The 13,547-nt window shown below is 42.7% G+C and overlaps 3 protein-coding genes across 5 annotated transcripts; 1 reads left to right on the top strand and 2 right to left on the bottom strand.

Moving 5' to 3' along the window:
- Nucleotides 1-335: 335 nt before the first annotated feature.
- On the bottom strand, nt 336-4,008 carry LOC103993705 (uncharacterized). Of its 3 annotated transcripts, none has more exons than XM_009413872.3 (5): nt 3,907-4,008; nt 3,654-3,717; nt 3,526-3,570; nt 776-873; nt 336-681 (listed from the first exon to the last, which is right to left on the bottom strand). In XM_009413872.3, the coding sequence occupies exons 2-5, from the start codon at nt 3,705-3,707 to the stop codon at nt 603-605; spliced, it is 276 nt and encodes a 91-aa protein (XP_009412147.2). In that variant the 5' UTR covers nt 3,708-3,717; nt 3,907-4,008; the 3' UTR covers nt 336-602. The 3 variants fall into 3 exon arrangements, with proteins under 3 accessions (XP_009412147.2, XP_009412149.2, XP_009412150.2); XM_009413874.3 differs by having other exon boundaries at nt 3,654-3,724; nt 3,907-3,994; XM_009413875.3 differs by having other exon boundaries at nt 3,654-3,738; nt 3,907-3,981.
- A 256-nt stretch (nt 4,009-4,264) lies between these two features.
- LOC135644128 (polygalacturonase At1g48100-like) lies at nt 4,265-6,355 on the bottom strand. The gene is made up of 6 exons (XM_065161583.1): nt 5,816-6,355; nt 5,564-5,731; nt 5,446-5,490; nt 5,159-5,366; nt 4,995-5,076; nt 4,265-4,921 (listed from the first exon to the last, which is right to left on the bottom strand). The coding sequence occupies exons 1-6, from the start codon at nt 6,215-6,217 to the stop codon at nt 4,420-4,422; spliced, it is 1,407 nt and encodes a 468-aa protein (XP_065017655.1). The 5' UTR covers nt 6,218-6,355; the 3' UTR covers nt 4,265-4,419.
- Nucleotides 6,356-9,443: 3,088 nt separating this feature from the next.
- Nucleotides 9,444-13,408, top strand: LOC135644539 (ATP-citrate synthase alpha chain protein 2-like). Its single transcript, XM_065162197.1, has 11 exons — nt 9,444-9,600; nt 9,887-10,063; nt 10,144-10,386; nt 10,607-10,658; nt 11,059-11,173; nt 11,276-11,357; nt 12,365-12,460; nt 12,608-12,709; nt 12,812-12,928; nt 13,006-13,122; nt 13,212-13,408. Exons 1-11 carry the CDS (start codon nt 9,502-9,504, stop codon nt 13,281-13,283), a joined length of 1,272 nt encoding a protein of 423 aa, XP_065018269.1. The 5' UTR covers nt 9,444-9,501; the 3' UTR covers nt 13,284-13,408.
- The last annotated feature ends 139 nt before the right edge of the window (nt 13,409-13,547 follow it).

Below are 13,547 nucleotides of genomic sequence, written 5' to 3'. Positions count from 1 at the left end.
AGCCAGCAGTGCCCCAACCATTTGGGATCAACTATACATCTTTTACCATCATTCAGCAGATGCAAAATAATATTCTTCATCAAACTAAGTTATTTAGATCTGTATTCTTTACTTAATAGTTTCTAGTAAAATCTTCATAGATCTTTAATCTCCTCACATCAATAACATTTGTGTAACATCTCTTTAAGTATCCTTAGCACATATCTATATCATCTTGAGTAATTATTCCTCTTTCTATGGAAACACCCAACTTGATGTTGTATGCACAAAGAAATGGGACTGAAAGTGCAATGAATGACAGACCAGGCATTGGAGTCTTATAAATTGATTCAAGCTAGCCAAAGAAAAAGATTAAGATGTTCTTAAAGGTATATCTGATGTATGGGGGATAAAAAACATAGGGTCACAGGAATTACTTCAAATTTCCAGTGGCACCAACACTATTTGAAAAAATAACCCTCCCAAAAATCAGAGATACAAGGACTAAGCACCAAACGTGCTTTTACAGCAAACTAATTGAACAAGACAGCATGAGGCCAATACGACAGAGCGCAGCTAGTTCAAAATTGGTCACTGATTTATTACATATATTATCAGGGAAATCATTTGGAACCAGCCAACTTACGACCTGTCATCTTTTCTGCCTCATAGAGCATGTGATTGATAAGGCCCCTAGCAGCGCTGCGAAGTTATTGTCATTCACAGTGTTAAGTGATGAATCAAAGTCCTGAACATAAAAGAGAAGAACAGCCAAAAGCTCGTGTAGCTAGCTTACTCATCCTTCAGCTTCTGTATTTTTTCAGGATCAGTTTCGTGCATGTGTTTCCTAAATTGCTGCCTCACCATTCCAACAACAAGCTTAGTGTTGTGTTGCTGCAAGAAAGCATTAGGTAATCTGAAACCCTCGATATAGCTAACTTCAGTACAACAACATCAAAAACTTCAAATAATCTGAGGATCAGCATATACACAACATTTACGGAAGGCCTTTCAAACGAAATGCACTAATAATTTGACACCCTGATAGTCCCATGATGGAAATGGTATTGGAAATAAGGCATGATTGTACATAGAGCTAGATCAGTCTAACTCATCCACTTGGCATAACATTTTCCGTCATGTGGTTTACACCTATCAAGTTGACAGGTCAATTACCATCAGATTGGATCATGATAGGTGATGTCTGTGCAATAATTTATATCAAAGCAAAACTCAATATTAGATATGATGATGGGTCAACTAGGAAAAGACTACTCATAACATAACATAGAGCCGCAACAAGGTTGACCTCACATACTACAGTATGATTTTGAGCTATGTATTGGCATGCATCTTGATGAACATGACAAGCCTTAAATTGGGAAGAAGTTGTGACATCTTGATAAATTCCACTTTGAATGTAGAAAAAGGGATTGTGTTGGCTAATAGGCTAGATAGATCTAAAATCATTTACTTGGATTAAGTATTTTGGGGCCTTGCAATTTTAAGCATATCAAGTTGACATCAGTTGTATTATGAAATCGGATTATGATGATTAGTATCAAACATACTTAATACTAGACAGTAGGACTTGCTTCTTGACTTCAGAGCAAGGTTTTACTTACCGAATCGTACCGCCCGGTACGGGCGGTACGTACCGGTCCGAGAGGCGACCGGTACGCGGACCGCCCCCTACCGGGCGGTACACGCAAAAAAATCCCGTATCGGCCGTTACGGGTAATATCGGGCGGTAACGGTCGAAATTTCGACCGTTACCGCCCGGTACCATTCGGTAACGGGCGGTAACGCAGCGCCTTTTCGGCGACGTCGCCTTTTTCGGAGACGTCGCCGAGGCGACACGACGTCGCCTTTTTCGGCGACGTCGCTATATATATATATATATATATATATATATATATATATATATATATATATATATATATATATATATATATATATATATATATATATATATATATATATATATATATATATATATATATATATATATATATAATTTAAATAAACGTCGCCTCGGCGACGTCGCCCCGTGTGGGGAAGGAAAAAGCGACGTCGCCGAGGCGATGCGACGTCGGCCAATAAAAAAAAATATATATATATAATATATATATATACATATATCACTCGGTATACCGCTCGGTATACCGAGCGGTATACCGTTCCGTACCGTACCGAGAGATCGTCGAAACTCCGGTACGGTACGAAATTTCAAACCTTGCTTCAGAGTATTTAGGATCTGGAAAGTGATGGATAAAACCACCTAAAAGCACAGACGCTGCAAATCTAAAGTTGTGCAACACATATCAGAACACCTAATGGACATGGCAGATACATATCTCTCAATGCAGAGTGCAAAGCACTATAACCAAACATGAGATCATTAATGTGAAGCACCATAATAAAACCTATTATAGCAGGTCTCCTTGACTCGAAATACATAGTACCTGGGAAGTGGTGAAATAAACCGATCTAGGAAGAATAGATGTGACAAATCTAAAGCCATGACTATGTTGGACATATATCAGAACTCACAATGGCCATCCTAGATAATTGTCCTACAGCCTTGTGAACTAATAATACATATATGTAAGCATATATAAGCACTCTATTCATGCTGTGTCATTTCCTAAACTCGATGTGTCTGCTGGGTTGTATCATGTTGTGTCCATGTCCAAGCTTCCCATGAACCAACAACATAACTTTTCCTGTAAGTGTGGCCCAGGATGCTGTCATCCATAGTGACACTCCCTCTTACCATATCAAGATGCACTAAACTTACGCTAGCTAAGTGGAGATGTTAGTTGGCAATTTTCTATCTTAAGCGAATAAAAAGATCAATATCACTAGGCAGTACAAGGAGACCTTAATAACTGAAAAAGTTCAACATGTCATGGCACTTTGAAAATGGGTAGTCTTACCATAAGACTCATCCAGCCACAAATTCTAACTGCATTTCCACTTCCCGTGTCATCTTCATAATATATTATCATTTAATCTCTCCATACTTCAGCAATATCCCAGAACTTCCTTAGATTTGTTTTCATGTATGTAGCCCAAATTAACTAAAGCACTGGAATATCGAAATTTTTGTATCTCAAGTTAAGAGATAATCAATTAAAATCGACGAAGAGGGCACTCTTCACGCCAAAAAATTATGCTACACTGCTTTCATTGTTTCGTTAAACCCAATAGAAAATAAACTAATAATTTTTTTAACAATCAAGAACACATTAGGCAACCACACAAGCATAAAATAGATAAATTGTTATAGGAGAGGTATATAGGTGATGCAGATGGGATTCAGGCATATACAATAACAGAAAATCCTGCCACTACAAGACCTGATGGGGTTCAATAAGTTATAAAATTATAGCATGCCATAAGCATCTGATCCGACAAGAAAGAATGGACGCAAGATTTACCTAGATGGGTGGATTAAGACAGACATCAGAACACAGAATCAAGCATATAAAACAGTAACAAAGTTCTTGGTCACAAAAACACTATGAGAGGGTTAACACACACCTGATGGCCAATATATTTCGCCCTCCGCAGGCATTCTCGATACAACTAAAATCAATCAGAAGAACAAATTTTAAGGAATCGAAGAATGTAGCGAACCGTGCAAACGAGAAGTACGGTAGTGTCATTACCCTGATCACGTTGTCAGCAAGCTCGGGAGGCAGTGCAGTCTGAATCGACGGCATCGCCTTTTCTCTGGAGCCTCGCAATCACACACTAAGAGAGATCAACAGACAGTCGGCTGAAATCAAACATACTCCGAGCAAGAGGCGAGCGAAACCCTAATCTACGTAAATGACCCATTGCACAACTGAACCACTACGATTTGATCGTAAAACCCTAAATTTGATCTGCTTTGGCGAAAACAAGACGGGATTGACTTGCCTTGAATGGTTTGGTGCGCAGTCGGCCAGCAAGCGCGAAGCGGCGGCGAGCGAGCGAGCGAGCGAGCGAGAGAGAGAGGCGAAGCCGGTTTTGATGTTGGTCGAGTCGGGCGGGTCCTACTTCATGGGTTATATGGGCTATAGCCCATGATCTAAACCGTGCACGAACCAATAAAATATAAATATAAATGCTTGATTAAATATAATTCCCTGAGTATTTTCTGAAGATTATTCTGAGAATTAGACTCAAATGAACCAAACGAGATAACAATATCGGTTCAAAAACAAAAGATGTCAGTTCATCTTAACAACATACACGTGATAAGTTCAACGCAATGCAGTTTTTACTGTATGTTGTCTCTTCCATTCTCGAACATTGTGTGGGCAACAAGAGCGTCTTCACAGCATTGACTCATGACCACATGGTCAACACATCTGAAGAGCATTCAATAATTGAATTTGACTGAGCTGTCAGCACATCTCGATCGCTCATGGTAGCTCGAACAAGGCGTTCTCAGCAACCCAAGACCGGGTTCTCCTGCAGCGACTGTGGCTGCCCCTCCTGCAAGCAGGACATGGGAGGAATGGTGAGCGTTTGCATGATCCCGTACGCGTTCCAGCAGAATGGGTCGTCCACCAGCACCCCCTCGTAGGGCAGGAGCTCCACCTCGGACAAGGTGATGTTGGTGCAGGCGACGGCGTCGCTGCAGGCGAAGTGTATCGGCGGGCTCCGCACGTCGTACGTCCCCTTGATGTTGGCGTAGGCGACGTCGGTCACCCACACCGCGGACGTCTGGTTCAGGCACTGCTTCGTCAGGCAGTAGTACTGGTCGATGATGATGCAGTTCCTCACGTTCTCCATGTAGATGTTGTCGAAGCTGATGCCGGACACCGATCCCGTCCCCCCCTGCCATGTCTTGATCCGCACCCCATTGTCCGAGTTCCTAATCCTCGCGTTCCTCACCGTAATGTTCGACACGCATGCCTGGGAATTGTGCACGCCGAGGCTCCCGATGCTGCGGCACACCTGCGTTAGATTCAGCGATCACGAAATCATAAGCGTTACTCCGGTAGCAGAAAGCTTTGAACCTGATGCCATGGCTTGGCCCGCAAGTAACATTGGCTATGTCGACGTTGGAACAGCCCGGACCAATGGAGATGCAGTCGTCGCCTACGGGCATCATGAAACAGTAGGATTAGTGCTTCTGGAAGAGAAGGGGGCGGGGTTGGGACGGGGCGAGTGGAGTCGAGACCATTGCTTATCACGGAATTGTAGATGGCGACGGACTTGGTGTTCTCGATATGGATGCCGTCGGTGTTGGGACTCAGAGCAGGGGACCTGATGGAGAGGTCCTCGATGTGTACCCCTTCGCAGCCGTCGAACTTGACATGGAACTGAGGGCTGTTCTCGACGCGCAGGCCTCTCACGGTCAGATTGTAGCTCATGAAGAACCGGATTAACTGGAGAAAACAGGAGGACGATGAGATGAGACAAGCTGAATAGAAGAACATGTCTCAAGTTTCTGAATCGAGTGCTTACCGCAGGACTGTCGCAAGGTCCGGGCAATGTGCTTCCTTTGGGTCCCTGAAATGGAATTAGATCCACAGATTTAGCTCATTTCCTTTGAATACACTAAGATAGATTGTGGACGACGTACTCGGTGAGGTTTGCAGGGGAGATTCCACCATTCCTCGCCGTTCCCTTCGATGGTTCCTTCTCCCTTCAGAGTCATGCCGTCGACTCTATAGAAGACTAGCCACTGCTTCTTGCTGTCCGATGCCGGCCAGCAGTCGGGTCCGTCTGGGGGCATCAGCACTCCATCAATCTACACAGCAGAGCACTGCTATAAGAACCGATCCCATCTAAGAAGAAGAACGACAGAGGCCGAGGTGAGTTCCTCTGAGCTCACTTGGAGAACGAAGCCAGGCTTGCATGGGCCCGAGAAAATGGTGGAGGTGATCATGAACACACCATCCGATGGCACCAGGAGCACACTAGACTCCGCCGCACACGCGGCCTTCCATGCAGCCCGGAAGGCTTGGGTGTCGTCGCTGGATCCGTCCCCAAGTGCTCCGAACGATCTCACGTCGAAGACACATGGTTCTGAGCTCGAATTATCGCCGCCGTCGTTGCTACTGCCTGGTGGTTCGGCAGGGGCGGTCTCTGGTGGCACAGAGATCTGGTTCCCCCCATGGTCCTTGTGACTGTTCTTGTGCTTGTGGTAATGTGACCTTCCATCAGAGTTCGGAAGGCCTAGAAGAAGAACTGCGACTGTGATCGACATGGACAATGATAGATGACCAATTGCCATAGAGATGAAAGAAGGGGAGATGAGAGAGAAGGCTACTTTAGTTTGAGCTGAACGAGAGGAAGAAGAAGGGGAAGAGGATTGCAGTTGGCGTCCATTGATCGAATCAGTTAGAGGTGGAGTGTGTTACTTATGATGGGAGGTGCACATGAAGCGCCAAGGCTGCTTCACATAAGACACTGCCATGTGGTGTTCTCTTATTTATCATGGCATCATTGTCTGGTACTCTTTTACTTTCCTCACATGAATCTAAACACATTCTCTCTCTCTCTCTTTCTCTCTCTCTCTCTCTCTCTCTCTCTCTCTGTGATCCTTTGTTTGGCTTCCAACGAAGCAAACAAAAGCAAGGTCCGCAAGTGTTAGTAAAGGAGATGAGAACGATGCCTTAACATATAGGCAAAGGGTCCTGCTTGGTGGATCTATGAACTGTTCTGAACATTTGTGGAGAATGATGAGAAGATTCTAGAGCTTTGTAGCCCTTCTTCTCTTCTTCCTAGCAGCCACTGAACAGAAATTTTATGGAGCTGAGAGAGAAATCGTTGCAGGGATGAGAAGTTCAACACACACTTGAGAAGTAACAGTGGCTGCAGATCACCAATTCAAACCTAGTCAGAAGTACATCGTTCACTTGTCTCAAGGTTAGAGCTGTCATTTGAACAAACGGAACAAAAGAAAGGAAATCAAAGAAAGAAAGAAAGAAAGAACAAAGAAAAGAAGGATTCAAGGCAGAAAGGCCGGCGGTGGTGTAGGCAGAGAGCTCGTGACTTTGCCTTGTACTTTAGCTTTTTGTGGCTGAGAAAGAAGAGAGAGAGAGAGCCGTAGCAGGAGACAACAGAAGTTAGCATTCACGGGCTGCAGCATCTCAAGACTCCCCATGGAGGAGAGAGTGGTTGAAGCCTACTTAATAGCCTCCCCTAACGTGCCTCATCAAACAAAACACTCCTAACAAGTATACGTAAACCATGATCAGTCGCCTGACAAGGCCATTGCTCCTCCGTCCTTCCTTCTTCTTCTTCTGCTGTGTTACAACCGAGCTCGAATAGATGATCGATGTGCATCACTATCAACAGTTGCATTTCGAAGACGGTGGGTTGCAGACCATGTCGAGGAGCGTCACGGGCACTGCAGAGATCTGAATGATGCTGCAGCGTCTAATGCATGGTTGAAGGTTGCTCATCGGATCTAATGGGGGGATGCGTCGTCTCCTCCTGCTTCCTGTCTTTTGTGGCACTCGCGCTCCTCCCAATAAATTCTCGTCCATGATGCTTCACACAAGCTGATCTCACAGAGTGCCTTTTGGTTCACGAGATCAAGTGAAGGCACGTCATACATGGCCCCGAGATGACGGACAGGCAAAAGGACAGCAGAGGGGCGCAAGAACAGTGTGGTTGGGATGTGGAATCATGGATTGATTGATGTCGGCAATCCTACGTCTCAGATCATCAGAGATTCCATGACTCTTCTTTCCTAGTCCAGTCGGCACCGTTCTTGGCGATTCACACAAACTCCATTAAGTGATGTGAAGATCCAAAAGATAAGTTTATGACGGAAAGAACATCATGATTATTTAAGAAAAAAAAAAGACTTATGAACAACTATACTTCTTACAAATTCTTACTTTCAACCGCAAACTAATTATGTAATAATTAAATATCTTACTAGAGTACGATCAATCATAAATCAACATCTTCTTTCAAAGGCGTAAGATCATCTAAGGAACCCTCATGGCAACCTTGAGGGTTAGTTGACGCAATATCGATGTATCGAAGATGGTTTTCGAGGTTCTAATGTTGGGCCAAGGTGGATTTTGATTTCTTTGATGGGTTTCTGCATAGAGACTAGTGTCGAGGAGAGTTTCTCGACTCAACTTCTCTTATGCTTAAGTTAGCTCTTTTATAATTGTATAGAGTGTGAAGGATTTTTAAGAGAGCTCCGACCCTTGCGCAAACGTTAGAGGTTGACTTTTATACTTGGCCCACCGAGGGGGCCATATATAACCGTCATAACACTCTCCTTTTGACGTTTCGTCCACATGGGCAACAAGCCCTAATATCTTCCTACAGGTTGGCATCCACGGAGGCTGATCGAGAGGGAACAAGACTGAACGATCATCCGAGGACCACTATCTATGGACCGTGTACAATTGTCCATGAGGGTTAACATATTGTTATTGCCCATATATTATTGTGAGTGGGGGAGTGATTCGACTCTTATCCTCCACATCGGTACCTCGGTGGCAACAGTTAGCGAGCTAGTCTAGTTGACAGAATGTTTCCTATCACTGGAAAAAAAAAAAATAGTGATACATCTATCCGGATGTGTCATTTAATATTCATAACAACTCGAATATATAAAAATAATTTTTTGAGTATAACGATCCGATCAAATCATCGGAACCCTTCGGTAAAAAGGCATAAGGCATCGGAACTGATTCGATATCAAACATTAAATTGCAAATGAGAAGTTAAAATATTAAAAATAATAATATTAGATTATATGTTTTCAAACATGTAATTACTCTTGCAACAATGGTTTCACTATGCCATGCCGAACAACCCGATCAAATTGGTCAAAGTGATCCACTAAATGGTCAGGATCTCTGCCCAATGTGGCCCGGCCTCGAACACTGAGAGTCACGTGGTGGATCTACATCACGTGCTCTCTTACTACCTGGAGATCTGCTCACTCTTAACGGTGGATGTAAGAGGAGTATCCAAATCCAACGGCTGTCAATGGCAACGCAGCACGAAAACGAGGCGCCCCAGGCGGGATACACTGTCTTCTCCCAAGACAGGATCCTCTCTAATTAACAAACAGCAAACGCTAATCTGACGGCCTCCGGGTGCTCTTGAAACTGTCTTTGACTACCACGCCTGTATTGGATACTTTTATTTTAAAGCATAATTGGAGAGGATCTAATACCTCACCATTCCCAACGGCCTCGGGCCCCCTAAGCAACGCACAGCAATAAAACGAGGGGCAAATCCAACGGCCCTTCTCCTATCTCAACACAACATTGACGGTGGATGCTTTAGCTCGCATAAGAGTCTGAATAGTAATTATGCGACCGCGATCAAGACCCGTCCTCTTTGACGAAGGAAGTTAGGTGGGCGTGTCTATCACCGTCCGTTGAGCTAACTACCACCTTCCTTCGAAGATAACGCCCACCTACCAACTTCAACGATCCCCACCGTCCGTTCACACCCATCATCGATACATATGGACGCTCCGGTTGGCGCGTTTGCTTCGGGGTCGAACTATCTCCTGTTGGATTGGAGGAGGTGGAGATGGCTAGGAAGAAGATCCGGGAGTACGATTCCAAGCGCCTCCTTAAGGAGCACCTCAAGCGGCTCGCCGGCACCGATCTCCAGATCCGCTCCGCGCAGGTGCCCTTTTATTCCAATCTCAATCGCCCACATTCGCTGGCTTTTCCAATCTCTCAATGTCCACGCCGTTAGAGTTTTCAGATAGTCCGTCTTCGCGTTTGTTTTGTCTTCGGCGATCGATTCGTGGGATTTCTTTGCAGCTGATGATGTTTGGATCGATATGATGGTTTGAGCTTATGTATTTCGATTTCTTTTGACGAGATTGTCATGTACCGCTGGAGATTACATTGGATTCCTTGGAGCAAATGTTGGTTATTCGTTACTTGTGACTGTGGAGTTAAAACAGGTGACAGAATCGACGGACTTCAATGAGTTAGTCAACAAAGAACCATGGATTTCGTCCACGAAATTGGTCGTGAAGCCCGACATGCTGTTTGGGAAGCGTGGGAAGAGCGGTCTGGTGGCTCTCAACTTGGATCTGGCTCAGGCCGCGCAGTTTGTGAAGGAACGTCTGGGAACGGAGGTGATCTATGGTTTTTCTTTTGTCATTGTTTAACGAGCCACTTCGTGAGGGGGTCTATAATGTATTCTCGTTGCTAAAAGGTTGAGATGGGAGGGTGCAAGGCTCCGATTACCACATTCATAATTGAGCCATTCATTCCCCATGATCAAGAGTACTACCTCTCGATCGTTTCCGAGAGGCTTGGTTGCACCATTAGCTTCTCCGAGTGTGGTGGCATTGAAATCGAGGAGAACTGGGACAAGGTTAAGACGGTTTACCTTCCCACGGAGAAGTCGATGGCATCCGAGGCATGTGCTCCGTTGATCGTAACCCTTCCCTTGGAGGTGAATTACACTGACTCGAAGAAGTAATCATTATTTTATCTGATTGGATTGATGAATTTGCAGCAAATGCCAACAGTCATCCAAATTTCAAACGCATGAGTTGTACGATCTTCGCCAATAGATATCACTTTAAGACAAATTCTGCTTGAAATTTGCACCACTGGCTAGCCATATGTTCAAGACATATACTTTAATATCCTTCTTGCACTAATTCTGTCAGGTTCGAGGGAAAATAGGGGACTTCATAAAGGGAGTTCTCACTGTGTTCCAAGGTATGCTAGGAGATTAGAGTAAATATGCCTGAAGATGTTCGCATGAAATTTCTATGTTCTTGTTCCAAAACTATCTGTAATACATGTCAATGAAGTGGATTGTGGTATATAATAAAATTTCCCTCTTGAGCAGTTATTCGAATAGATTTTTCTTTTTGTGATTTTGTTACCTTTGCATCTCTGTTAAGACATTTGATTGATTAGTGCTTTATTACACAATTAATAGGTATTAGGTTCGAGTTCATGTGTGAGCATCAAGTATGCTGTAATGGAAATATCTTTAAAAAAAAAAAAACTTTGTTACCTTTGCCAAAAGATATATAATTTTTGGTTCACCCCCTCTTATTGTTCTTGGCATCCTGATTTCTATAATTAATCAAGTTCTCTGCACTTCCTGCAGACTTGGATTTCAGTTTCATAGAAATGAACCCATTCACTTTGGTAAATGGTGAACCATACCCACTAGATATGCGAGGAGAACTGGATGACACAGCTGCTTTCAAAAACTTCAAGAAGTATGTTGTCAATGTTTGATTTCAAGGTTGCATTATGAAAGACTCTGACTTGTATGTGCACTTCTCTTTTTAATTTGCTGTTGAATTTGACACACAATGTAGGTGGGGTAGCATAGAATTTCCACTTCCCTTTGGTAGAGTCCTGAGCTCCACAGAAAAATTTGTTCATGAACTTGATGAAAAGGTAACAACATTGACCATACTGTTTTTATTTCTATTTAGTTGATCTGATAAATTTGTACAGGGTTAAGGGTAACAAAATAAAAAAGATCTCAAATACCCCTGTAATTGGAATATACTTGTACTCATGTTTGTCATATATAGGGCACACTTATCCCTGCTCCTTTTTGTTTTGGTCAAGATGTAGGGATAACTTCTCTCATTTAGTTAATAAAAATAGTAATGGCAAGACACTCTTGTCAAGCTATTTTTATTCAGTAATAAAAATAGTAATGTGATTTGACTTTAGTCATATTCTGCACGGTGCTATAATTTTCTTATCTACTGATAGCTTTTACCTTCTATCATATAATTGGAAGTTAAAAGCAATAACATTTTAGACCAAGAGGCAATGCTTTCAACTAAATCCAAGGTGTGAAAAACAACATTTTGGTAAACAATAGATTTTCATTTTGAGGTGTTCAGTTCATGTAGAAATTGATTTCTTCAAGAGACTTCCTTCTTTAAGATGTAAAATCTAGAACTTGAACACATTTCGACCGTTGTAGTTTTGCAATATCTATTTATTCATTTTTTACATGAAAAATATATTTCAGCATTTATATTTCTTCATCCAATTGCTTTATTGTTACTTTGAGATGCTTCTGCATGCGCATGCTGTTATCAATATCTCAAGCGGTCGTTACTCACTGAACCCTTCTAGCAGCGCCTTGGGCATTTTGGTGGTATCTAGCAATAATTATCAGAGAAAGCTAGCAGGGTCAGTGCAGCATGCCACATTTGTTCTCTATATTTGAAATCTTACTCTAATTTCTTTAGAAAGATTCCTCAAAATTTTGACTATACTAAACGTTGCATAGTATCATAGATCACCTTTTATTTTAACTTCTTTCTAAATCCACAAATCTGTTTGTTCTAACAAACAGTCAATTTTATATCTCAGGGTGCTAATTGTGTTGCTTCTTTGATCTGTCTTGAATATGATTATGATCTTAAGCTACATTGTTACAGACTAGTGCCTCCCTGAAGTTCACTGTTTTAAACCCCAAAGGACGCATATGGACAATGGTGGCTGGTGGTGGTGCTAGTGTCATTTATGCTGATACAGTTAGCTCTGTTTTATCCCTCAACATTTTGCAAAAAAAACATTATGCAGCACTTCAAAGTTCAAACATTATAAAACCTATATGGTATTTATGTAGCTGCTGGCTATGCTAGACTTATAGCTTCAAATTTAAATGATCTGTTTGTTAGGTTGGAGATTTAGGTTATGCATCTGAACTTGGAAACTACGCGGAATACAGTGGTGCTCCAAATGAGGAGGAGGTCCTTAAGTATGCTCGAGTCGTCCTTGATGTATGAATTGGATGATCTTTTATTTTTTCATTGTTCATCTACGTCTCTTCCTCATGTTCATGTCCATCATTGATATTGGAAATGGTTCTTTTCTTCTGTCAGTGTGCAACTGCAGATCCTGATGGTCGTAAGAGAGCTCTTCTCATTGGAGGGGGTATAGCAAACTTTACTGATGTTGCTGCCACATTCAATGGTATCATCAAGGCCCTGAAAGAGAAGGTCAGTTCACCGAATTAAGTTCAGTTTCTTATGTTCTGCTGCAACATGTAATCTGCTTCTTTCATATTTAACGACAGGAGTCAAAGCTAAAGGCTGCAAGGATGCACATTTATGTTAGAAGAGGTGGTCCAAACTATCAAACTGGCCTGGCCAAAATGAGGAAACTGGGTGAGGAACTTGGCATTCCTCTCGAGGTAACTCTAAATGATTTCACTTTTATCGGGTTGGACATTACATAAACTTTAGCCTGTTGCTTAGCCGAAGATGCTCGACTCTATTGCAGGTTTATGGGCCAGAGGCCACAATGACCGGAATTTGCAAGCAAGCTATCGATTGTGTCATGTCTGCTGCATGACTAACTCACGTTTTTGTTTTAAGCAATATCAAGCTCGACCATAATTGATTTCTTGTAGGTGCCGATTGTGTTGGTTCGAACATTTGATAAGTTAATGCGCATTTGAGAAAACATCAATTTTCTTATTGCTTTGATGTCCATGTCTGAAAGTGGAAGGCTCGTGAGATGCATCAAAACCATCGGTGGTAAGTTTGTGTGCAAGTGGAACCCTAAAAGTTTCAGGTGACAACTTTTGGTGTTTGGCTAACCGTTCCCGGAAGCTTT

This window comes from Musa acuminata, chromosome BXJ3-8 (assembly GCF_036884655.1).
Source record: "Musa acuminata AAA Group cultivar baxijiao chromosome BXJ3-8, Cavendish_Baxijiao_AAA, whole genome shotgun sequence".
NCBI classification, from domain to species: Eukaryota; Viridiplantae; Streptophyta; class Magnoliopsida; order Zingiberales; family Musaceae; genus Musa; species Musa acuminata.
This window is presented reverse-complemented; position numbering and strand designations above follow the sequence as displayed.